The sequence below is a fragment of the Scyliorhinus torazame genome, chromosome 4 (genome assembly GCF_047496885.1).
Source record: "Scyliorhinus torazame isolate Kashiwa2021f chromosome 4, sScyTor2.1, whole genome shotgun sequence".
Lineage (NCBI taxonomy): Eukaryota > Metazoa > Chordata > Chondrichthyes > Carcharhiniformes > Scyliorhinidae > Scyliorhinus > Scyliorhinus torazame.
The window spans coordinates 21,853,516-21,880,691 of NC_092710.1; the positions used below are offsets into that span (position 1 = coordinate 21,853,516).

At 49.1% G+C, this 27,176-nt stretch overlaps 1 protein-coding gene across 1 annotated transcript in view; it reads right to left on the reverse strand.

Moving 5' to 3' along the window:
* The window catches only part of LOC140410143 (ras-like protein family member 10B), a 161,197-nt gene that overhangs the window by 5,361 nt on the left and 128,660 nt on the right, over positions 1–27,176 (reverse strand). The window contains exon 2 of the mRNA XM_072498102.1: positions 1,046–1,182. Within this exon, the coding sequence (XP_072354203.1) occupies positions 1,046–1,182 (137 nt within the window). The remainder of the gene's footprint in view (positions 1–1,045; positions 1,183–27,176) is intronic.

The window sequence follows — 27,176 nt, forward strand, 5'->3', positions numbered from 1 at the left end:
AAAGATTCCTTCAGGTAGTCACCACTGTTTGTATAATACGTATATGAGAGGTAATACGGTAATATGGGGGTAGATCCCTACCTGCTGGCTCCGCCCAGTAGGCGGAGTATAAATGTGTGTGCTCACCGAGCTGCAGCCATTTCGGCAGCAGCTGCAGGAGGCCACACATCTCTGCGTAATAAAGTCTCGAATACTCTCTACTCTCGTCTCGTCGTAATTGATAGTGCAACACTTCTTAATGTTTTTGGTGTAAGTGGCAAAGGCAGGACAAGAGTCCCCCTGCCCTGATATGTTCAGCCTGATAACCTCCATCAGTTTTCGGCGCGAGTGATGGGCTGCTCTGCTTTGTAAATGGATTAGACTTGGAAGGTCTCACATATCTAACGGTAGCACAGTGGTCAGCACCGTTGCTTCACGGCGCCAGGGTCCCAGGTTCGATTCCCGGCTTGGGTGACCGTCTGTGCGGAGTCTGCACGTCCCTCCTGTGTCTGCGTGGGTTTCCTCCGGGTGCTCCGGATTCCACCTACAAGTCCCGAAAGACGTGCTTGTTAGGTGAATTGGACATTCTGAATTCTCCGTGTACCCGAATGTGGCGACTAGGGGCTTTTCACGGTAAGTTCATTGCAGTGTTAATGTCAGCCGGCTTGTGACAATGACGATGATTATTATATATCTTAATTTGTGCACAGCAAGACCCCAGAGAAGAGGCATTTTTCTGATCCGAACCGAAGGCTGAATCTTGGTCAGGTCACCCGGGATGACTTTCCCTCCAAAGGTTGCCACAGGGGTCGTTACCCCTCAGCCAAGCGGCCTCCTGTTTATGTCTGAATGTCAACAGCTCGAGGCCTGGACTGGGCCTTGAACACAGAGGCAAGCCTGCTGCCGAGTGAGCTTTGCATAGTCTGAACAAGTGTGCCTTTCGGTGTGATTGGGAATCGCGGCCGTCCACAACCCCCCCCCCCCCCCCCCACAGCATGCCCCCCCCCCCCCCCGTTCCCCCTCGCACCTGGCCCTGCCATCTCCCCGCCCAGGGAGGTAGTCTCACCTCTTGGCCACGATGAGCTGGTGCACTGCCTTGATGTACTCAAAGCTGGAGAAGCAGCAAATGTCATAGACCAGGATGTACGCATGGGCCGGCTGAATACCATGGTCTCCCGACTCACTCCACCTCTCGATCCATTCCTGAGGAAAAAAACACAATACATCAACCTGGAGAAATGGAATCTCTGTAACCTCCTCCTGCCCCTACACCCCTCCCTATCTCTGTAACCTCTTCCAGCCCCTACAACTCTCCCTATCTCTGTAACCTCCTCCAGCCCCTACAACCCTCCCTATCTCTGTAACCTCTTCCAGCCCCTACAACTCTCCCTATCACTGTAACCTCCTCCTGCCCCTACACCCCTCCCTATCTCTGTAACCTCCTCCTGCCCCTACACCCCTCCCTATCTCTGTAACCTCCTCCAGACCCTACAACCCTCCCTCTCTCTGTAACCTCCTCCTGCCCCTACACCCCTCCCTATCTCTGTAACCTCCAGCCCCTACACCCCTCTCCCTATCTCTGTAGCCTCCTCCTGCCCCTACACCCCTCCCTCTCTCTGTAACCTCCTCCAGCCCCTACACCCCTCCCTATCTCTGTAACCTCCTCCAGCCCCTACAACCCTCCCTCTCTCTGTAACCTCCTCCTGCCCCTACACCCCTCCCTATCTCTGTAACCTCCAGCCCCTACACCCCTCTCCCTATCTCTGTAGCCTCCTCCTGCCCCTACACCCCTCCCTCTCTCTGTAACCTCCTCCAGCCCCTACACCCCTCCCTATCTCTGTAACCTCCTCCAGCCCCTATAACCCTCCCTCTCTCTGTAACCTCCTCCTGCCCCTACACCCCTCCCTATCTCTGTAACCTCCTCCAGCCCCTACACCCCTCCCTCTCTCTGTAACCTCCTCCTGCCCCTACACCCCTCCCTATCTCTGTAACCTCCAGCCCCTACACCCCTCTCCCTATCTCTGTAGCCTCCTCCTGCCCCTACACCCCTCCCTCTCTCTGTAACCTCCTCCAGCCCCTACACCCCTCCCTATCTCTGTAACCTCCTCCAGCCCCTACAACCCTCCCTCTCTCTGTAACCTCCTCCTGCCCCTAGACCCCTCCCTCTCTCTGTAACCTCCTCCTGCCCCTACAACCCTCCCTCTCTCTGTAACCTCCTCCTGCCCCTACACCCCTCCCTATCTCTGTAACCTCCTCCAGCCCCTACACCCCTCCCTCTCTCTGTAACCTCCTCCTGCCCCTACAACCCTCCCTCTCTCTGTAACCTCCTCCTGCCCCTACACCCCTCACTATCTCTGTAACCTCCTCCAGCCCCTACACCCCTCCCTATCTCTGTAACCTCCTCCAGCCCCTACACCCCTCCCTATCTCTGTAACCTCCTCCAGCCCCTACAACACTCCCTATCTCTGTAACCTCCTCCAGCCCCTACAACCCTCCCTATCTCTGTAACCTCCTCCAGCCCCTACACCCCTCTCCCTATCTCTGTAGCCTCCTCCTGCCCCTACACCCCTCCCTCTCTCTGTAACCTCCTCCAGCCCCTACACCCCTCCCTATCTCTGTAACCTCCTCCAGCCCCTACAACCCTCCCTATCTCTGTAACCTCCTCCAACCACTACAACCCTCCCTATCTCTGTAACCTCCTCCAGCCCCTACAACCCTCCCTATCTCTGTAACCTCCTCCAGCCCCTACACCCCTCCCTCTCTCTGTAACCTCCTCCAGCCCATACACCCCTCCCTATCTCTGTAACCTCCTCCAGCCCCTACACCCCTCCCTCTCTCTGTAACCTCCTCCAGCCCCGACACCCCTCCCTATCTCTGTAACCTCCTCCAGCCCCTACACCCCTCCCTATCTCTGTAACCTCCTCCAGCCCCTACAACCCTCCCTATCTCTGTAACCTCCTCCAGCCCCTACACCCCTCCCTCTCTCTGTAACCTCCTCCAGCCCCGACAACCCTCCATATCTCTGTAACCTCCTCCTGCCCCGACAACCCTCCATATCTCTGTAACCTCCTCCTGCCCCGACAACCCTCCCTATCTCTGTAACCTCTTCCAGCCCCTACAACCCTCCCTATCTCTGTAACCTCCTCCATCCCCGACAACCCTCCCTATCTCTGTCACCTCTTCCAGCCCCTACAACACTCCCTATCTCTGTAACCTCCTCCATCCCCGACAACCCTCCCTATCTCTGTAACCTCTTCCAGCCCCGACAACCCTCCCTATCTCTGTAAGCTCTTCCAGCCCCTACAACCCTCCCTATCTCTGTAACCTCCTCCAGTCGCTACAACCCTCCCTATCTCTGTAACCTCCTCCAGCCCCTACACCCCTCCCTATCTCTGTAACCTCCTCCAGCCCGGCAACCCTCCCTATCTCTGTAACCTCCTCCAGCCCCTACACCCCTCCCTATCTCTGTAACCTCCTCCAGCCCGGCAACCCTCCCTATCTCTGTAACCTCCTCCAGCCCCGACAACCCTCCCTATCTCTGTAACCTCCTCCAGTCGCTACAACCCTCCCTATCTCTGTAACCTCCTCCAGCCCCTACACCCCTCCCTCTCTCTGTAACCTCCTCCAGCCCCTACACCCCTCCCTATCTCTGTAACCTCCTCCAGCCCCTACACCCCTACACCCCTCCCTATCTCTGTAACCTCCTCCAGCCCCTACAACCCTCCCTATCTCTGTAACCTCCTCCAGCCCCTACACCCCTCCCTCTCTCTGTAACCTCCTCCAGCCCCGACAACCCTCCTATCTCTGTAACCTCCTCCTGCCCCGACAACCCTCCCTATCTCTGTAACCTCTTCCAGCCCCTACAACCCTCCCTATCTCTGTAACCTCTTCCAGCCCCTACAACACTCCCTATCTCTGTGACCTCCTCCAGCCCCTACAACCCTCCCTATCTCTGTAACCTCCTCCATCCCCGACAACCCTCCCTATCTCTGTAACCTCTTCCAGCCCCTACAACACTCCCTATCTCTGTGACCTCCTCCAGCCCCTACAACCCTCCCTATCTCTGTAACCTCCTCCATCCCCGACAACCCTCCCTATCTCTGTAACCTCTTCCAGCCCCGACAACCCTCCCTATCTCTGTAACCTCTTCAAGCCCCTACAACCCTCCCTATCTCTGTAACCTCCTCCAGTCGCTACAACCCTCCCTATCTCTGTAACCTCCTCCAGCACGGCAACCCTCCCTATCTCTGTAACCTCCCACAGCCCCTACACCCCTCGCTATCTCTGTAACCTCCTCCAGCCCCTACACCCCTCGCTATCTCTGTAACCTCCTCCAGCCCGGCAACACCCCCTATCTCTGTAACCTCCTCCAGCCCCGACAACCCTCCCTATCACTGTAACCTCCTCCAGTCGCTACAACCCTCCCTATCTCTGTAACCTCCTCCAGCCCCTACACCCCTCCCTCTCTCTGTAACCTCCTCCAGCCCCTACACCCCTCCCTATCTCTGTAACCTCCTCCAGCCCATACACCCCTCCCTATCTCTGTATCCTCCTCCAGCCCCTACAACCCTCCCTAACACTGTAACCTCCCCCAGCCCCTACACCCCTCCCTATCTCTGTAACCTCCTCCAGCCCCCACACCCCTCCCTCTCTCTGTAACCTCCTCCAGCCCCTTCACCCCACCCTCTCTCTGTAACCTCCTCCAGCCCCTTCACCCCTCCCTCTCTCTGTAACCTCCTCCAGCCCCTTCACCCCTCCCTCTCTCTGTGACCTCCTCCAGCCCTTTCACCCCTCCCTCTCTCTGTAACCTCCTCCAGCCCCTACACCCCCCTCCCTATCTCTGTAACCTCCTCCAGCCCCTTCACCCCTCCCTCTCTCTGTAACCTCCTCCAGCCCCTACACCCCTCCCTCTCTCTGTAATCTCCTCCAACCCCTACACCCCCCCTCTCTCTGTAACCTCCTCCAGCCCCTACACCCCTCCCTCTCTCTGTAACCTCCTCCAGCCCCTACACCCCTCACTCTCTCCGTAACCTCCTCCAGCCCCTACACCCCTCTTCCTATCTCTGTAACCTCCTCCAGCCCTTACACCCCTCCCTCTCTCTGTAACCTCCTCCAGTCCCTACACCCCTCCCTCTCTCTGTAACCTCCTCCAGTCCCTACACCCCTCCCTCTCTCTGTAACCTCCTCCAGCCCCTACACCCCTCCCTCTGTCTGTAACCTCCTCCAGCCCCTACACCCATCCCTCTCTTTGTAACCTCCTCCAGCCCCTACACCCCTCCCTCTCTATATAACCTCCTCCAGCCCCTACACCCCTCCCTCTCTCTGTAACCTCCTCCAGTCCCTACACCCCTCCTTCTCTCTGTAACCTCCTCCAGTCCCTACACCCCTCCCTCTCTCTGTAACCTCCTCCAGCCCCTACACCCCTCCCTCTGTCTGTAACCTCCTCCAGCCCCTACACCCATCCCTCTCTCTGTAACATCCTCCAGCCCCTACATGCCTCCCTCTCTCTGTAACATCCTCCAGCCCCTACACCCCTCCCTATCTCTGTTACCTCCTCCAGCCCCTTCACCCCTCCCTCTCTCTGTAACATCCTCCAGCCCCTACAACCCTCCCTATCTCTGAAACCTCCTCCAGCCGCTACAACCCACCCTATCTCTGTAACCTCCTCCAGTCCCTACGACCCTCCCTATCTCTGTAACCTCCTCCTGCCCCTACACCCCTCCCTAATTCTGTAACCTCCTCCTGCCCCTACACCCCTCCCTCTCTCTGTAACCTCCTCCAGTCCCTACACCCCTCCCTATCTTTGTAACCTCCTCCAACCTCTACAGTCCACCCTATCTGTAACCTCCTCCAGCCCCTACAACCCTCCCTATCTCTGTAACCTCCTACAGCCCTACATCACTCCCTATCTCTGTAACCTCCTCCAGCCCCTCCAACCCTGGCTACTTCTGTAAATTCCTCCTGTAGAGAGAGAGAGAGAGCCTGTTTCTAACAGACTGTAGAGAGAGAGGTACTATTATAACCTGCCTGCTTACCATTGGCTGGGGACTAATTACAATCCCACAATCCTGTGGGAGTATGAGCTTCCCCAATGAGGGGAGGGGGGGGGGGCGGAGAAATCATTAGCAGACTCCCTGTATAAATAAAGCTGGCCAGTTTGGAACCAGCAGGAAGCAGCAAGCAGCAAGCGAGGTTGCTGCTGTTGTGTATACATGTTATTGTAAATAAATGTTATTTCTTTGTATCCTTGAAACTCGTGCTGGATTCTTCGTGGCCCTCACAAAACTGGCGACGAGGGTTAAAGTGAATAGCTGTCTACACTGCTGACGCCACCTCCCTGGATTTTTGTTGGATACAGGATGGAAGTTGTTTTCTATTACACCATGCCTCTGTATGGACGTTTGGATGTTTTTGATGCTGCGCTGGAAAGCTGGAACCAGTACGCACAACGGATGCGTTACTATTTCCGAGCAAACAATATCACCGAAAACGAGCGCCAGGTGGTCATATTGCTCACCGCCTGCGGCCCGCATACGTTTGGGGTGATTAGGAGCCTTACGTACCCAGCTGCGCCGGACACCAAAACATTTGATGAACTTGTGAATTTAGTGGGGCAACATCTTAACCCAACCCCGTCCACGATAGTCCAGCGTTACCGGTTTAATACCGCTGAGAGGACCCCTGGAGAATCCCTTGCCGACTTTCTATCCAGGCTACGCAGGATTGCGGAGTACTGTGACTATGGTGAGACCTTGTCAGAAATGTTACGCGACCATTTGGTTTGCGGTATTAACAATGCGGCCACCCAGAGAAAGTTGTTTGCTGAGCCAACATTGACTTTTCAACAGGCCATTCAAATAGTATTGTCCCGATAGAGCGCAGAGCGAGGAGTGCAGGAGCTACAGGGAATGGAGGTGCATGTCTTGGGGCGCAACCCCTTCCATCCGAAAACGTCCCGCCGCACTCCTGCGGTGCCTTGGGTGAGGCGACGTCCGGATCGACGCCAGTGGCCGTCGGACATTCCTTCCCGAAGGGAGCCTTCTCCAGAGCCAATGGATGAGGAGCCATGTCCAAGTCAGACCTGTAGGTGCCGACCCCGTCGCGGACGCCGGTCCTGGGGCGCCAGAGGCGCCGTTGTTCCGACCGAAACTGGGACCAGCCCAGGGGCCGTACCTTCCATGTGGATGAACCTGCGGCGACTACTCCCGAGGACGTGGAGACGGAGGACGACTGCCTGCAGCTGCATTGTGTGGCAGCTCCCCGTGTGGCCCCCATTAAGGTGACAGTACGGGTCAATGGTCACCCGCTTGGACACTGGCGCAGCGGTCTCCGTGATCGCCCAGAGGACATTCGACCGCATCAAGCAGGGTATACAGACCCTTACATTAGCCGACTCACAGGCCAGGTTGGCCACCTACACGGGGGAACCACTGGACATTGCAGGAACTACGATGACCCCTGTTGTTTATGGACGCCAGGAGGGGCGTTTCCCACTTATCGTGGTGCGCGGCCATGGGCCCAGCCTGTTGGGTCGATTCTGGTTGCGCCATTTGCGGTTGCAATGGCAGCACATCCTCCAAACAGTTTCTGGAGGGTTGACTGAGGTGCTAGGGCGATACCCAGATGTATTCCAGCCCGGTTTGGGGAAAATAAAAGGGGCCGTAGCCCGTATCCAAGTTGAACCAGGAGCCACGCCGCGTTATTTCCGGGCGCGCCCAGTGCCTTACGCCTTCCTCGAAGGTAGAAGGGGAGCTCACTCGTTTGGAGTCCTTGGGTATTATCAGGCCCGTCCGTTTCACTGACTGGGCAGCACCAATTGTACCAGTAATGAAGCCAGATGCCACAGTTCGCTTGTGCGGCGACTATAAACTTACAGTGAATACGGCTTCCTAACTCGACCGATATCCAATGCCTCGCATAGAGGATCTCTACGCAAAGCTTGCAGGTGGACTCTCGTTCACAAAATTAGATATGAGTCACGCCTACCTACAGTTGGAGCTGGAACCTGCCTCCCGACCATATGTAACAATTAATACACACCGGGGCCTGTATGAATATACAAGTTTGCCCTTTGGCGTATCCTCTGCCTGCGCTATTTTTCAACGTGTTATGGAAGGCATTTTGAGAAGTTTACTGCGTGTCGGTCTACTTAGATGACGTTTTGATCACAGGGACATCGGAGCAGGAACATTTGGAAAATCTGGAGGCTGTACTTAGATGCTTTTCGGAGGCTGGAGTCCGTTTACGTCGCATAAAGTGCGTCTTTCAGGCGAAGGAAGTAGTCTACCTGGGTTATCGGGTGGACCGCGAAGGTTTGCACCCCGTCGCAGAGAAGGTGCATGCGATTCAACATGCCCCCGCCCCGACTGACACTTCGCATCTTCGTTCTTTTCTCGGCCTCGTAAACTATTACGGGAAGTTCCTCCCCAATCTGGCAACTACGCTGGCCCCATTACACCTGCTGCTAAAGAAAAATCACACCTGGGTTTGGGGTCAGCCGCAAGAAACCACTTTCCGGCGGGTAAAGCAACAATTGTCGTTGTCTGGGTTACTAACCCACTATGATCCTGGAAAGCCTTTGCTCGTCACATGTGATGCATCCCCGTATGGTATTGGGGCCATCCTGTCCCACAAGATGGAGAACGGGGCCGAGCGGCCGATAGCTTTCGCCTCCCGCACATTGACTGCAGCGGAGAAAAAGTACGCGCAGATCGAGAAGGGGGGCCTGGCAGTGGTCTATGCGATTAAACGTTTCCACCAGTATGTGTATGGCCGCCATTTCATTATCGTGACTGATCATAAGCCTCTGCTGGGACTTTTCAGAGAGGATAAGCCAATACCGCCCATTGCTTCCACACGGATCCAGCGCTGGGCTTTGTTGCTTGCTGCATACGAGTATTCTTTGGAGCACAAACCAGGAACACAGATAGCAAATGCCGACGCACTGAGCCGATTGCCTTTATCGACCGGCCCCATGTTGACCCCCACGACCGGTGAGGTGGTTGCAACCCTAAATTTTATGGACTCCTTGCCTGTCACGGCATCACAGATCCGTGAGTGGACCCAGACGGAGCCAGTCTTGTCAAAGGTTCGACACATAGTCCTGTATGGTGGGCAGCATAGACAGCTCCCAGGCGAGTTGCGGGCATTTTCCTCCAAGCTGTCAGAATTCAGCGTGGAAGACGGCATCCTCTTATGGGGGACGCATGTGATTGTCCCGGAAAAAGGCCAGGAGCTGATACCATCAGACTTGCACAATGGGCATCCAGGTGTGACCAAAATGAAAATGTTGGCCCGGAGTTATGTCTGGTGGCCAGGCCTCGACACCGACATTGAGAAGGTGGCCCAAAACTGCTCCATTTGCCAGGAGCATCAGAAGCTTCCGCCGGCCGCGCCCCTACATCACTGGGAATGGCCAGGGCAGCCTTGGGCGCGCTTACATGCAGATTTCGCAGGCCCTTTTCAGGGATCCATGTTCCTTCTACTAATTGACGCCCAGTCCAAATGGCTAGAGGTGCATAAGATGCAGGGGACAACGTCCTGCGGAACAATTGAGAAGATACGTTTGCCCTTTAGTACGCATGGCCTCCCCGAGGTGCTGGTTACGGATAACGGCACTCCATTCACCAGTGAGGAGTTTGCGAGGTTCATGAAGACTAACGGCATCCGCCATATCCGCACTGCCCCTTACTACCCGACTTCCAATGGGCTGGCAGAGCGCGCAGTGCAGACATTCAAACGAGGCCTAAAGAAGCAGTCTTCTGGGTCAATGGACACGAGACTGGCTCACTTTTTGTTTACGTACAGGACCACCCCCCCATGCAGTGACTGGGGTAGCTCCCGCAGAACTCCTAATGGGCCGGAGACGTCGCACCCGCCTTAGCACGGTTTTCCCGGACATTGCCGCAAAGGTACGCCGCACACAAGAACGGCAGGGACAGGGATTTTCTCGGCATCGGCCGATTCGGCAGTTTGCGCCCGGTGACCCAGTGTTCGTTCGGAATTTTGCTGGTGGTGCCCAGTGGGTTCCTGGTGTAATCTTTCGCCAAACGGGCCCTATATCTTACCAGGTGCAAGCCCAGGGTCGTCTCCAGCGCAAACATGTAGACCGCGTTCAGTCCAGAAGACCATTTCTTCCAAAGGTTCCCCGCCCCCGGAGCTCAGTTCTACAGCCGCAGAGACCAGAGACAAGGGAAGGTAGTCCTCACAATCTTCCACTGGTGCCTCACTCGAAGCCTGCGCAGGTCGTTACGGAACCGAATGGAGATAGAGACGCTGACATGACGGAGGCAGCAGACTCTGACTCCGAGATGGAGACACATGACGCATCAGAGGGGGAATCCTCGGGTCCACGGGCCGTGGATGTACAACCGTTACGCCGTTCATCACTGAAGCGCCGGTCTCCGTCTCGTTACACGCCGCCCGATCCAGCGCCTCGTGCAAATGGTGTCCGGCCTGCGGCAAAACAAGTCCGACGCCTTCCTTCGCCAGGGCCTACGGTGGATTCCTTGGACTTAGGGGGGGAGGGATGTTATAACCTGCCGACTTACCATTGGCTGGGGACTAATGACAATCCCACAATCCTGTGGGAGTATGAGCTTCCCCAATGAGAGGGGGGGGGGGGGGGGGGGGGGGGCGGTGAAATCAATAGCAGACTCCCTGTAACAATAAAGCTGGCCAGTTTGCAATGAGCAGGAAGGAGTGAGCCGCAAGTCAGGCTGCTGCGTGTGTGTGGTATTGGAAATAAATGTTACTTCTTTGCATCCTTGAAACTCATGCTGGATTCTTCGTGGCACTCACAAAAGAGACCCAGTATATAACAGACTGTAGAGAGAGAGAGACCCTGTATATAACAGACTGTAGAGAGAGAGAGAGAGACCCTGTATATAACAGACTGTACAGAGAGAGAGAGACCCTGTATATAACAGTCTGTAGAGAGAGAGAGAGACCCTGTATATAACAGACTGTAGAGAGAGAGAGACCCTGTATATAACAGACTGTAGAGAGAGAGAGACCCTGTATATAACAGACTGTAGAGAGAGAGAGAGAGACCCTGTATATAACAGACTGTACAGAGAGAGAGAGACCCTGTATATAACAGTCTGTAGAGAGAGAGAGAGACCCTGTATATAACAGACTGTAGAGAGAGAGAGACCCTGTATGTAACAGACTGTAGAGAGAGAGAGACCCTGTATATAACAGTCTGTAGAGAGAGAGAGAGACCCTGTATATAACAGACTGTAGAGAGAGAGAGACCCTGTATGTAACAGACTGTAGAGAGAGAGAGACCCTGTATATAACAGACTAGAGAGAGAGACCCTGTATATAACAGACTGTAGAGAGAGAGAGACCCTGTTTCTAACAGACTGTAGAGAGCGAGACCATGTATATAACAGACTGTAGAGAGAGAGAGAGAGAGACCGCGTATATAGCAGACTGTAGAGAGAGAGAGACCCTGTATATAACACACTGTAGAGAGAGAGAGACCCTGTATGTAACAGACTGTAGAGAGAGAGAGCCCCTGTATATAACAGACTAGAGAGAGAGACCCTGTATATAACAGACTGTAGAGAGAGAGTGACACTGTTTCGAACAGACTGTAGAGAGAGAGAGACCCTGTATGTAACAGACTGTGGAGAGAGAGTGACCCTGTATATAACAGACTGTAGAGAGAGAGAGACCCTGTAGATAACAGACTGTAGAGAGAGAGAGAAAGACCCTGTATATAACAGACGGTAGAGAGAGAGACCCTGTATATAACAGATTGTAGAGAGAGAGAGACCCTATATATAACAGGCTGTCGAGAGAGAGAGACCCTGTATATAACAGACTGTAGAGAGAGAGAGACTCTGTATATAACAGACTGTAGAGAGAAAGAGAGACCCTGTATATAACAGACTGTAGAGAGAGAGAGACCCTGTATATAATAGACTGTAGAGAGAGAGAGACCCTGTATGTAACAGACTAGAGAGAGAGACCCTGTATATAACACACTGTAGAGAGAGAGAGACCCTGTATGTAACAGACTGTAGAGAGAGAGAGACCCTGTATATAACAGACAAGAGAGAGACCCTGTATATAACAGACTGTAGAGAGAGAGAGACCCTGTTTCTAACAGACTGTAGAGAGAGAGAGACCCTGTATGTAACAGACTGTAGAGAGAGAAAGACCCTGTACTAACAGACTGTAGAGAGAGAGAGACCCTGTATACAACAGAGTGTAGAGAGAGAGAGACCCTGTATATAACAGACTGTAGAGAGAGAGAGACCCTGTATATAACAGACTGTAGAGACAGAGACCCTGTATATAACAGACTGGAGAGAGAGAGACCCTGTATATAACAGGCTGTAGAGAGAGAGATACCCTGTATATAACAGACTGTAGAGAGAGAGTGACCCTGTATATAACAGACTGTAGAGAGAGAGAGAGAGAGACCCCGTATATAGCAGACTGTAGAGAGAGAGAGACCCTGTATATAACACACTGTAGAGAGAGAGAGACCCTGTATGTAACAGACTGTAGAGAGAGAGAGCCCCTGTATATAACAGACTAGAGAGAGAGACCCTGTATATAACAGACTGTAGAGAGAGAGAGACCCTGTATGTAACAGACTGTAGAGAGAGAGAGACCCTGTATATAACAGACTGTAGAGAGAGAGAGAGACCCTGTATATAACAGACTGTACAGAGAGAGAGAGACCCTGTATATAACAGTCTGTAGAGAGAGCGAGAGACCCTGTATATAACAGACTGGAGAGAGAGAGAGACCCTGTATGTAACTGACTGTAGAGAGAGAGAGACCCTGTATATAACAGACTAGAGAGACCCTGTATATAACAGGCTGTAGAGAGAGAGAGACCCTGTTTCTAACAGACTGTAGAGAGAGAGACCATGTATATAACAGACTGTAGAGAGAGAGAGAGAGAGACCCCGTATATAGCAGACTGTAGAGAGAGAGAGACCCTGGATATAACACACTGTAGAGAGAGAGAGACCCTGTATGTAACAGACTGTAGAGAGAGAGAGCCCCTGTATATAACAGACTAGAGAGAGAGACCCTGTATATAACAGACTGTAGAGAGAGAGTGACACTGTTTCGAACAGACTGTAGAGAGAGAGAGACCCTGTATGTAACAGACTGTAGAGAGAGAGTGACCCTGTATATAACAGACTGTAGAGAGAGAGAGACCCTCTAGATAACAGACTGTAGAGAGAGAGAGAAAGACCCTGTATATAACAGACGGTAGAGAGAGAGACCCTGTATATAACAGATTGTAGAGAGAGAGAGACCCTATATATAACAGGCTGTCGAGAGAGAGAGACCCTGTATATAACAGACTGTAGAGAGAGAGAGACTCTGTATATAACAGACTGTAGAGAGAAAGAGAGACCCTGTATATAACAGACTGTAGAGAGAGAGAGACCCTGTATATAATAGACTGTAGAGAGAGAGAGACCCTGTATGTAACAGACTGTAGAGAGAGAGACCCTGTATATAACACACTGTAGAGAGAGAGAGACCCTGTATGTAACAGACTGTATAGAGTAAGAGACCCTGTATATAACAGACAAGAGAGAGACCCTGTATATAACAGACTGTAGAGAGAGAGAGACCCTGTTTCTAACAGACTGTAGAGAGAGAGAGACCCTGTATGTAACAGACTGTAGAGAGAGAAAGACCCTGTACTAACAGACTGTAGAGAGAGAGAGACGCTGTATACAACAGAGTGTAGAGAGAGAGAGACCCTGTATATAACAGACTGTAGAGAGAGAGAGACCCTGTATATAACAGACTGTAGAGACAGAGACCCTGTATATAACAGACTGGAGAGAGAGAGACCCTGTATATAACAGGCTGTAGAGAGAGAGATACCCTGTATATAACAGACTGTAGAGAGAGAGTGACCCTGTATATAACAGACTGTAGAGAGAGAGAGAGAGAGACCCCGTATATAGCAGACTGTAGAGAGAGAGAGACCCTGTATATAACACACTGTAGAGAGAGAGAGACCCTGTATGTAACAGACTGTAGAGAGAGAGAGCCCCTGTATATAACAGACTAGAGAGAGAGACCCTGTATATAACAGACTGTAGAGAGAGAGTGACACTGTTTCGAACAGACTGTAGAGAGAGAGAGACCCTGTATGTAACAGACTGTAGAGAGAGAGTGACCCTGTATATAACAGACTGTAGAGAGAGAGAGACCCTGTAGATAACAGACTGTAGAGAGAGAGAGAAAGACCCTGTATATAACAGATGGTAGAGAGAGAGACCCTGTATATAACAGATTGTAGAGAGAGAGAGACCCTATATATAACAGGCTGTCGAGAGAGAGAGACCCTGTATATAACAGACTGTAGAGAGAGAGAGACTCTGTATATAACAGACTGTAGAGAGAAAGAGAGACCCTGTATATAACAGACTGTAGAGAGAGAGAGACCCTGTATATAATAGACTGTAGAGAGAGAGAGACCCTGTATGTAACAGACTGTAGAGAGAGAGACCCTGTATATAACACACTGTAGAGAGAGAGAGACCCTGTATGTAACAGACTGTAGAGAGAGAGAGACCCTGTATATAACAGACAAGAGAGAGACCCTGTATATAACAGACTGTACAGAGAGAGAGACCCTGTTTCTAACAGACTGTAGAGAGAGAGAGACCCTGTATGTAACAGACTGTAGAGAGAGAAAGACCCTGTACTAACAGACTGTAGAGAGAGAGAGACCCTGTATACAACAGAGTGTAGAGAGAGAGAGACCCTGTATATAACAGACTGTAGAGAGAGAGAGACCCTGTATATAACAGACTGTAGAGACAGAGACCCTGTATATAACAGACTGGAGAGAGAGAGATACCCTGTATATAACAGGCTGTAGAGAGATAGATACCCTGTATATAACAGACTGTAGAGAGAGAGAGAGAGACCCTGTATATAACAGACTGTAGAGAGAGAGATAGACCCTGTATATAACAGACTGTAGAGAGAGAGAGACCCTGTATATGACAGACTGTAGAGAGAGAGAGACCCTGTATATAACAGACTGTAGAGAGAGAGAGACCCTGTATATAACAGACTGTAGAGAGAGAGAGACCCTGTGTATAACAGAACGTAGAGAGAGAGAGACGCTGTATATAACAGACTGTAGAGAGAGACCCTGTATATAACAGACTGTAGAGAGAGAGAGAGACCCTGTATATAACAGACTGTAGAGAGAGAGAGAGACCCTGTATATAACACACTGTAGAGAGAGAGAGAGGCCCTGTATGTAACAGACTATAGAGAGAGAGAGAGCCTGTATATAACCGACTAGAGAGAGAGAACCTGTATATAACAAACTGTAGAGAGAGAGAGACCCTGTTTCTAACAGACTGTAGAGAGAGAGAGAGACCCTGTATGTAACAGACTGTAGAGAGAGAGAGACCCTGTATATAACAGACTGTAGAGAGAGAGAGAGACCCTGTATATAACAGACTGTAGAGAGAGAGAGAGAGCCTGTATATAACAGCCTGTCGAGAGAGAGAGACACTGTATATAAAAGACTGTAGAGAGAGAGAGAGACCCTGTATATAACAGACTGTAGAGCGAGAGAGAGAGCCTGTATATAACAGACTGTAGAGAGAGAGACCCTGTATATAACAGACTGTAGAGAGAGAGAGACCCTGTATATAACAGACTGTAGAGAGAGAGAGACCCTGTTTCTAACAGACTGTAGAGAGAGAGAGACTCTGTATGTAACAGACTGTAGAGAGAGAAAGACCCTGTACTAACAGACTGTAGAGAGAGAGAGACCCTGTATACAACAGAGTGTAGAGAGAGAGAGACCCTGTATATAACAGACTGTAGAGAGAGAGAGACCCTGTATATAACAGACTGTAGAGACAGAGACCCTGTATATAACAGACTGGAGAGAGAGAGAGACCCTGTATATAACAGACTGTAGAGAGAGAGATACCCTGTATATAACAGACTGTAGAGAGAGAGAGAGACCCTGTATATAACAGACTGTAGAGAGAGAGATAGACCCTGTATATAACAGACTGTAGAGAGAGAGAGACCCTGTATATGACAGACTGTAGAGAGAGAGAGACCCTGTATATAACAGACTGTAGAGAGAGAGAGACCCTGTATATAACAGACTGTAGAGAGAGAGAGACCCTGTGTATAACAGAATGTAGAGAGAGAGAGACGCTGTATATAACAGACTGTAGAGAGAGACCCTGTATATAACAGACTGTAGAGAGAGAGAGACCCTGTATATAACAGACTGTAGAGAGAGAGAGAGACCCTGTATATAACACACTGTAGAGAGAGAGAGGCCCTGTATGCAACAGACTATAGAGAGAGAGAGACCCTGTATATAACCGACTAGAGAGAGGGAACCTGTATATAACAAACTGTAGAGAGAGAGAGACCCTGTTTCTAACAGACTGTAGAGAGAGAGAGACCCTGTATATAACAGACTGTAGAGAGAGAGAGAGACCCTGTATATAACAGACTGTAGAGAGAGAGAGAGAGCCTGTATATAACAGCCTGTCGAGAGAGAGAGACACTGTATATAAAAGACTGTAGAGAGAGAGAGACCCTGTATATAACAGACAAGAGAGAGACCCTGTATATAACAGACTGTAGAGAGAGAGAGACCCTGTTTCTAACAGACTGTAGAGAGAGAGAGACCCTGTATGTAACAGACTGTAGAGAGAGAAAGACCCTGTACGAACAGACTGTAGAGAGAGAGAGACCCTGTATACAACAGAGTGTAGAGAGAGAGAGACCCTGTATATAACAGACTGTAGAGAGAGAGAGACCCTGTATATAACAGACTGTAGAGACAGAGACCCTGTATATAACAGACTGGAGAGAGAGAGACCCTGTATATAACAGGCTGTAGAGAGAGAGATACCCTGTATATAACAGACTGTAGAGAGAGAGTGACCCTGTATATAACAGACTGTAGAGAGAGAGAGAGAGAGACCCCGTATATAGCAGACTGTAGAGAGAGAGAGACCCTGTATATAACACACTGTAGAGAGAGAGAGACCCTGTATGTAACAGACTGTAGAGAGAGAGAGCCCCTGTATATAACAGACTAGAGAGAGAGACCCTGTATATAACAGACTGTAGAGAGAGAGAGACCCTGTATGTAACAGACTGTAGAGAGAGAGAGACCCTGTATATAACAGACTGTAGAGAGAGAGAGAGACCCTGTATATAACAGACTGTACAGAGAGAGAGAGACCCTGTATATAACAGTCTGTAGAGAGAGCGAGAGACCCTGTATATAACAGACTGTAGAGAGAGAGAGACCCTGTATGTAACAGACTGTAGAGAGAGAGAGACCCTGTATATAACAGACTAGAGAGACCCTGTATATAACAGGCTGTAGAGAGAGAGAGACCCTGTTTCTAACAGACTGTAGAGAGAGAGACCATGTATATAACAGACTGTAGAGAGAGAGAGAGAGAGACCCCGTATATAGCAGACTGTAGAGAGAGAGAGACCCTGGATATAACACACTGTAGAGAGAGAGAGACCCTGTATGTAACAGACTGTAGAGAGAGAGAGCCCCTGTATATAACAGACTAGAGAGAGAGACCCTGTATATAACAGACTGTAGAGAGAGAGTGACACTGTTTCGAACAGACTGTAGAGAGAGAGAGACCCTGTATGTAACAGACTGTAGAGAGAGAGTGACCCTGTATATAACAGACTGTAGAGAGAGAGAGACCCTCTAGATAACAGACTGTAGAGAGAGAGAGAAAGACCCTGTATATAACAGACGGTAGAGAGAGAGACCCTGTATATAACAGATTGTAGAGAGAGAGAGACCCTATATATAACAGGCTGTCGAGAGAGAGAGACCCTGTATATAACAGACTGTAGAGAGAGAGAGACTCTGTATATAACAGACTGTAGAGAGAAAGAGAGACCCTGTATATAACAGACTGTAGAGAGAGAGAGACCCTGTATATAATAGACTGTAGAGAGAGAGAGACCCTGTATGTAACAGACTGTAGAGAGAGAGACCCTGTATATAACACACTGTAGAGAGAGAGAGACCCTGTATGTAACAGACTGTATAGAGTAAGAGACCCTGTATATAACAGACAAGAGAGAGACCCTGTATATAACAGACTGTAGAGAGAGAGAGACCCTGTTTCTAACAGACTGTAGAGAGAGAGAGACCCTGTATGTAACAGACTGTAGAGAGAGAAAGACCCTGTACTAACAGACTGTAGAGAGAGAGAGACCCTGTATACAACAGAGTGTAGAGAGAGAGAGACCCTGTATATAACAGACTGTAGAGAGAGAGAGACCCTGTATATAACAGACTGTAGAGACAGAGACCCTGTATATAACAGACTGGAGAGAGAGAGACCCTGTATATAACAGGCTGTAGAGAGAGAGATACCCTGTATATAACAGACTGTAGAGAGAGAGTGACCCTGTATATAACAGACTGTAGAGAGAGAGAGAGAGAGACCCCGTATATAGCAGACTGTAGAGAGAGAGAGACCCTGTATATAACACACTGTAGAGAGAGAGAGACCCTGTATGTAACAGACTGTAGAGAGAGAGAGCCCCTGTATATAACAGAATAGAGAGAGAGACCCTGTATATAACAGACTGTAGAGAGAGAGTGACACTGTTTCGAACAGACTGTAGAGAGAGAGAGACCCTGTATGTAACAGACTGTAGAGAGAGAGTGACCCTGTATATAACAGACTGTAGAGAGAGAGAGACCCTGTAGATAACAGACTGTAGAGAGAGAGAGAAAGACCCTGTATATAACAGATGGTAGAGAGAGAGACCCTGTATATAACAGATTGTAGAGAGAGAGAGACCCTATATATAACAGGCTGTCGAGAGAGAGAGACCCTGTATATAACAGACTGTAGAGAGAGAGAGACTCTGTATATAACAGACTGTAGAGAGAAAGAGAGACCCTGTATATAACAGACTGTAGAGAGAGAGAGACCCTGTATATAATAGACTGTAGAGAGAGAGAGACCCTGTATGTAACAGACTGTAGAGAGAGAGACCCTGTATATAACACACTGTAGAGAGAGAGAGACCCTGTATGTAACAGACTGTAGAGAGAGAGAGACCCTGTATATAACAGACAAGAGAGAGACCCTGTATATAACAGACTGTAGAGAGAGAGAGACCCTGTATATAACAGACAAGAGAGAGACCCTGTATATAACAGACTGTAGAGAGAGAGAGACCCTGGGCGTCATTCTCCGACCCCCCGCCGGGTCGGAGAATGGCCGTTGGCCGCCGTGAATCCCGCCCCCGCCCCCGCCGAAGTCTCCGCTCCCGGAGATTGGGCGGGGGCGGGAATCCAGCCGCGCCGGTTGGCGGGACCCCCCGCTGGATTCTCCGGCCCGGATGGGCCGAAGTCCCGCCCAGGAATTGCCTGTCCCGCCGACGTAAATCAAACCTGGTATTTACCGGCGGGACCAGGCAGCGTGGGCGGGCTCCGGGGTCCTGGGGGGGGGTCGCGGGGCGATCTGACCCCGGGGGGTGCCCCCACGGTGGCCTGGCCCGCGATCGGGGCCCACCGATCCGCGGGCGGGCCTGTGCCGTGGGGGCACTCTTTCCCTTCCGCCTCCGCCACGGCCTCCACCATGGCGGAGGCGGAAGAGACTCTCCCCACTGCGCATGCGCGGGAAACTTTCAGCGGCCGCTGACGCTCCCGCGCATGCGCGGGGAAACTTTCAGCGGCCGCTGACGCTCCCGCGCATGCGCGGGGAAACTGACAGCGGCCGCTGACGCTCCCGCGCATGCGCCGCATTTCCGCGCCAGCTGGCGGGGCAACAAACGCCATTTCCGCCAGCTGGCGGGGCGGAAATCCCTCCGGCGTCGGCCTAGCCCCTCAATGTTGGGGCTAGGCCGCCAAAGATGCGGAGACTTCCGCACCTTTTTGCCGGCGCGATGCCCGTCTGATTTGCGCCAGCTTTGGCGCCAGTCGGCGGGCATCCCGCCGTTGGGGGAGAATTTCGCCCCCTGTTTCTAACAGACTGTAGAGAGAGAGAGACCCTGTATGTAACAGACTGTAGAGAGAGAAAGACCCTGTACTAACAGACTGTAGAGAGAGAGAGACCCTGTATACAACAGAGTGTAGAGAGAGAGAGACCCTGTATATAACAGACTGTAGAGAGAGAGAGACCCTGTATATAACAGACTGTAGAGACAGAGACCCTGTATATAACAGACTGGAGAGAGAGAGATACCCTGTATATAACAGGCTGTAGAGAGATAGATACCCTGTATATAACAGACTGTAGAGAGAGAGAGAGAGACCCTGTATATAACAGACTGTAGAGAGAGAGATAGACCCTGTATATAACAGACTGTAGAGAGAGAGAGACCCTGTATATGACAGACTGTAGAGAGAGAGAGACCCTGTATATAACAGACTGTAGAGAGAGAGAGACCCTGTATATAACAGACTGTAGAGAGAGAGAGACCCTGTGTATAACAGAACGTAGAGAGAGAGAGACGCTGTATATAACAGACTGTAGAGAGAGACCCTGTATATAACAGACTGTAGAGAGAGAGAGAGACCCTGTATATAACAGACTGTAGAGAGAGAGAGAGACCCTGTATATAACACACTGTAGAGAGAGAGAGAGGCCCTGTATGTAACAGACTATAGAGAGAGAGAGAGCCTGTATATAACCGACTAGAGAGAGAGAACCTGTATATAACAAACTGTAGAGAGAGAGAGACCCTGTTTCTAACAGACTGTAGAGAGAGAGAGAGACCCTGTATGTAACAGACTGTAGAGAGAGAGAGACCCTGTATATAACAGACTGTAGAGAGAGAGAGAGACCCTGTATATAACAGACTGTAGAGAGAGAGAGAGAGCCTGTATATAACAGCCTGTCGAGAGAGAGAGACACTGTATATAAAAGACTGTAGAGAGAGAGAGAGACCCTGTATATAACAGACTGTAGAGCGAGAGAGAGAGCCTGTATATAACAGACTGTAGAGAGAGAGACCCTGTATATAACAGACTGTAGAGAGAGAGAGACCCTGTATATAACAGACTGTAGAGAGAGAGAGACCCTGTTTCTAACAGACTGTAGAGAGAGAGAGACTCTGTATGTAACAGACTGTAGAGAGAGAAAGACCCTGTACTAACAGACTGTAGAGAGAGAGAGACCCTGTATACAACAGAGTGTAGAGAGAGAGAGACCCTGTATATAACAGACTGTAGAGAGAGAGAGACCCTGTATATAACAGACTGTAGAGACAGAGACCCTGTATATAACAGACTGGAGAGAGAGAGAGACCCTGTATATAACAGACTGTAGAGAGAGAGATACCCTGTATATAACAGACTGTAGAGAGAGAGAGAGACCCTGTATATAACAGACTGTAGAGAGAGAGATAGACCCTGTATATAACAGACTGTAGAGAGAGAGAGACCCTGTATATGACAGACTGTAGAGAGAGAGAGACCCTGTATATAACAGACTGTAGAGAGAGAGAGACCCTGTATATAACAGACTGTAGTGAGAGAGAGACCCTGTGTATAACAGAATGTAGAGAGAGAGAGACGCTGTATATAACAGACTGTAGAGAGAGACCCTGTATATAACAGACTGTAGAGAGAGAGAGACCCTGTATATAACAGACTGTAGAGAGAGAGAGAGACCCTGTATATAACACACTGTAGAGAGAGAGAGGCCCTGTATGCAACAGACTATAGAGAGAGAGAGACCCTGTATATAACCGACTAGAGAGAGGGAACCTGTATATAACAAACTGTAGAGAGAGAGAGACCCTGTTTCTAACAGACTGTAGAGAGAGAGAGACCCTGTATATAACAGACTGTAGAGAGAGAGAGAGACCCTGTATATAACAGACTGTAGAGAGAGAGAGAGAGCCTGTATATAACAGCCTGTCGAGAGAGAGAGACACTGTATATAAAAGACTGTAGAGAGAGAGAGAGACCCTGTATACAACAGACTGTAGAGCGAGAGAGAGAGCCTGTATATAACAGACTGTAGAGAGAGAGAGACCCTGTATATAACAGACTGTAGAGACAGAGACCCTGTATATAACAGACTGGAGAGAGAGAGAGACCCTGTATATAACAGACTGTAGAGAGAGAGATACCCTGTATATAACAGACTGTAGAGAGAGAGAGAGACCCTGTATATAACAGACTGTAGAGAGAGAGATAGACCCTGTATATAACAGACTGTAGAGAGAGAGAGACCCTGTATATGACAGACTGTAGAGAGAGAGAGACCCTGTATATAACAGACTGTAGAGAGAGAGAGACCCTGTATATAACAGACTGTAGTGAGAGAGAGACCCTGTGTATAACAGAATGTAGAGAGAGAGAGACGCTGTATATAACAGACTGTAGAGAGAGACCCTGTATATAACAGACTGTAGAGAGAGAGAGACCCTGTATATAACAGACTGTAGAGAGAGAGAGAGACCCTGTATATAACACACTGTAGAGAGAGAGAGGCCCTGTATGCAACAGACTATAGAGAGAGAGAGACCCTGTATATAACCGACTAGAGAGAGGGAACCTGTATATAACAAACTGTAGAGAGAGAGAGACCCTGTTTCTAACAGACTGTAGAGAGAGAGAGACCCTGTATATAACAGACTGTAGAGAGAGAGAGAGACCCTGTATATAACAGACTGTAGAGAGAGAGAGAGAGCCTGTATATAACAGCCTGTCGAGAGAGAGAGACACTGTATATAAAAGACTGTAGAGAGAGAGAGAGACCCTGTATACAACAGACTGTAGAGCGAGAGAGAGAGCCTGTATATAACAGACTGTAGAGAGAGAGAACCTGTATATAACAGACTGTAGAGAGAGAGAGACCCTGTATATAACAGACTGTAGAGAGAGAGAGACCCTGTACATAACACACTGTAGAGAGAGAGAGAGAGGCACTGTATGTAACAGACTGTAGAGAGAGAGAGACCCTGTATATAACAGACTAGAGAGAGAGAGAGACCCTGTATATAACAGACTAGAGAGAGAGAACCTGTATATAACAGACTGTAGAGAGAGAGAGACCCTGTATATAACAGACTGTAGAGAGAGAGAGACCCTGTATATAGCAGGCTGTAGAGAGAGAGAGACCCTGTATATAATGTATATAACAGACTGTAGAGAGAGAGAGACCCTGTATATAACAGACTGTAGAGAGAGAGAGAGAGACCCTGTATATAACAGACTGTACAGAGAGAGAGAGACCCTGTATATAACAGTCTGTAGAGAGAGAGAGAGACCCTGTATATAACAGACTGTAGAGAGAGAGAGACCCTGTATGTAACAGACTGTAGAGAGAGAGAGACCCTGTATATAACAGTCTGTAGAGAGAGAGAGAGACCCTGTATATAACAGACTGTAGAGAGAGAGAGACCCTGTATGTAACAGACTGTAGAGAGAGAGAGACCCTGTATATAACAGACTAGAGAGAGAGACCCTGTATATAACAGACTGTAGAGAGAGAGAGACCCTGTTTCTAACAGACTGTAGAGAGCGAGACCATGTATATAACAGACTGTAGAGAGAGAGAGAGAGAGACCCCGTATATAGCAGACTGTAGAGAGAGAGAGACCCTGTATATAACACACTGTAGAGAGAGAGAGACCCTGTATGTAACAGACTGTAGAGAGAGAGAGCCCCTGTATATAACAGACTAGAGAGAGAGACCCTGTATATAACAGACTGTAGAGAGAGAGTGACACTGTTTCGAACAGACTGTAGAGAGAGAGAGACCCTGTATGTAACAGACTGTAGAGAGAGAGAGACCCTGTATATAACAGACTGTAGAGAGAGAGAGAGACCCTGTATATAACAGACTGTACAGAGAGAGAGAGACCCTGTATATAACAGTCTGTAGAGAGAGCGAGAGACCCTGTATATAACAGACTGTAGAGAGAGAGAGAGACCCTGTATGTAACAGACTGTAGAGAGAGAGAGACCCTGTATGTAACAGACTGTAGAGAGAGAGAGACCCTGTATATAACAGACTGTAGAGAGAGAGAGAGACCCTGTATGTAACAGACTGTAGAGAGAGAGAGACCCTGTATATAACAGACTAGAGAGACCCTGTATATAACAGACTGTAGAGAGAGAGAGACCCTGTTTCTAACAGACTGTAGAGAGAGAGACCATGTATATAACAGACTGTAGAGAGAGAGAGAGAGAGACCCCGTATATAGCAGACTGTAGAGAGAGAGAGACCCTGTATATAACACACTGTAGAGAGAGAGAGACCCTGTATGTAACAGACTGTAGAGAGAGAGAGCCCCTGTATATAACAGACTAGAGAGAGAGACCCTGTATATAACAGACTGTAGAGAGAGAGTGACACTGTTTCGAACAGACTGTAGAGAGAGAGAGACCCTGTATGTAACAGACTGTAGAGAGAGAGTGACCCTGTATATAACAGACTGTAGAGAGAGAGAGACCCTCTAGATAACAGACTGTAGAGAGAGAGAGAGAAAGACCCTGTATATAACAGACGGTAGAGAGAGAGACCCTGTATATAACAGATTGTAGAGAGAGAGAGACCCTATATATAACAGGCTGTCGAGAGAGAGAGACCCTGTATATAACAGACTGTAGAGAGAGAGAGACTCTGTATATAACAGACTGTAGAGAGAAAGAGAGACCCTGTATATAACAGACTGTAGAGAGAGAGAGACCCTGTATATAATAGACTGTAGAGAGAGAGAGACCCTGTATGTAACAGACTGTAGAGAGAGAGACCCTGTATATAACACACTGTAGAGAGAGAGAGACCCTGTATGTAACAGACTGTATAGAGTAAGAGACCCTGTATATAACAGACAAGAGAGAGACCCTGTATATAACAGACTGTAGAGAGAGAGAGACCCTGTTTCTAACAGACTGTAGAGAGAGAGAGACCCTGTATGTAACAGACTGTAGAGAGAGAAAGACCCTGTACTAACAGACTGTAGAGAGAGAGAGACCCTGTATACAACAGAGTGTAGAGAGAGAGAGACCCTGTATATAACAGACTGTAGAGAGAGAGAGACCCTGTATATAACAGACTGTAGAGACAGAGACCCTGTATATAACAGACTGGAGAGAGAGAGACCCTGTATATAACAGGCTGTAGAGAGAGAGATACCCTGTATATAACAGACTGTAGAGAGAGAGTGACCCTGTATATAACAGACTGTAGAGAGAGAGAGAGAGAGACCCCGTATATAGCAGACTGTAGAGAGAGAGAGACCCTGTATATAACACACTGTAGAGAGAGAGAGACCCTGTATGTAACAGACTGTAGAGAGAGAGAGCCCCTGTATATAACAGACTAGAGAGAGAGACCCTGTATATAACAGACTGTAGAGAGAGAGTGACACTGTTTCGAACAGACTGTAGAGAGAGAGAGACCCTGTATGTAACAGACTGTAGAGAGAGAGTGACCCTGTATATAACAGACTGTAGAGAGAGAGAGACCCTGTAGATAACAGACTGTAAAGAGAGAGAGAAAGACCCTGTATATAACAGACGGTAGAGAGAGAGACCCTGTATATAACAGATTGTAGAGAGAGAGAGACCCTATATATAACAGACTGTAGAGAGAGAGAGAGACCCTGTATATAACAGACTGTAGAGAGAGAGAGAGACCCTGTATATAACACACTGTAGAGAGAGAGAGAGGCCCTGTATGTAACAGACTATAGAGAGAGAGAGAGCCTGTATATAACCGACTAGAGAGAGAGAACCTGTATATAACAAACTGTAGAGAGAGAGAGACCCTGTTTCTAACAGACTGTAGAGAGAGAGAGAGACCCTGTATGTAACAGACTGTAGAGAGAGAGAGACCCTGTATATAACAGACTGTAGAGAGAGAGAGAGACCCTGTATATAACAGACTGTAGAGAGAGAGAGAGAGCCTGTATATAACAGCCTGTCGAGAGAGAGAGACACTGTATATAAAAGACTGTAGAGAGAGAGAGAGACCCTGTATATAACAGACTGTAGAGCGAGAGAGAGAGCCTGTATATAACAGACTGTAGAGAGAGAGACCCTCTTTATAACAGACTGTAGAGAGAGAGAGACCCTGTATATAACAGACTGTAGAGAGAGAGAGACCCTGTTTCTAACAGACTGTAGAGAGAGAGAGACCCTGTATATAACAGACTGTAGAGAGATAGAGAACGTGTATATAACAGACTGTAGAGAGAGAGAGACCCTGTATATAGCAGACTGTAGAGAGAGACAGACCCTGTATATGACAGACTGTAGAGAGAGACAGACCCTGTATATGACAGACTGTAGAGAGAGAGAGACCCTATATATAACAGACTGTAGAGAGAGAGAGACCCTGTATATAACAGACTGTAGAGAGAGACAGACCCTGTATATGACAGACTGTAGAGAGAGAGAGACCCTGTATATAACAGACTGTAGAGAGAGAGAGACCCTGTATAGAACAGACTGTAGAGAGAGAGAGAGAGGGACCCTGTATATAACAGACTGGAGAGAGAGGGAGAGAGACCCTGTATATAACAGACTGTAGAGAGAGAGACCCTGTATATAACAGACTGTAGAGAGAGGGAGAGAGACCCTGTATATAACAGACTGTCGAGACAGAGAAACCCTGTATATAACAGACTGTAGAGTGAGAGAGACCCTGTATATAACAGACTGTAGATAGAGAGAGAGACCCTATATATAACAGACTGTAGAGAGAGAGAGAGACCCTGTATATAACAGACTGTAGATAGAGAGAGACCCAGTATATAACAGACTGTAGAGAGAGAGACCCTGTATATAACAGGCTGTAGAGAGAGAGAGCGAGAGCCTGTATATAACAGACTGTAGAGAGAGAGAGACCCTGTATATGACAGACTGGAGAGAGAGAGAGACCCTGTATATAACAGACTGTAGAGGGAGAGAGACCCTGTATATAACAGACTGTAGAGAGAGAGAGAGAGACCAAGTATATAACAGACTGGAGAGAGAGAGAGAGAGAGAGACCCTGCATATAGCAGGCTGTAGAGAGAGAGAGACCCTGTATATAATGTATATAACAGACTGTAGAGAGAGAGAGAACCTGTATATAACAGACTGTAGAGAGAGAGAGAGACCCTGTATATAACAGACTGTAGAGAGAGAGAGAGAGACCCTGTATATAACTGACTGTAGAGAGAGAGAGACCCTGTATATA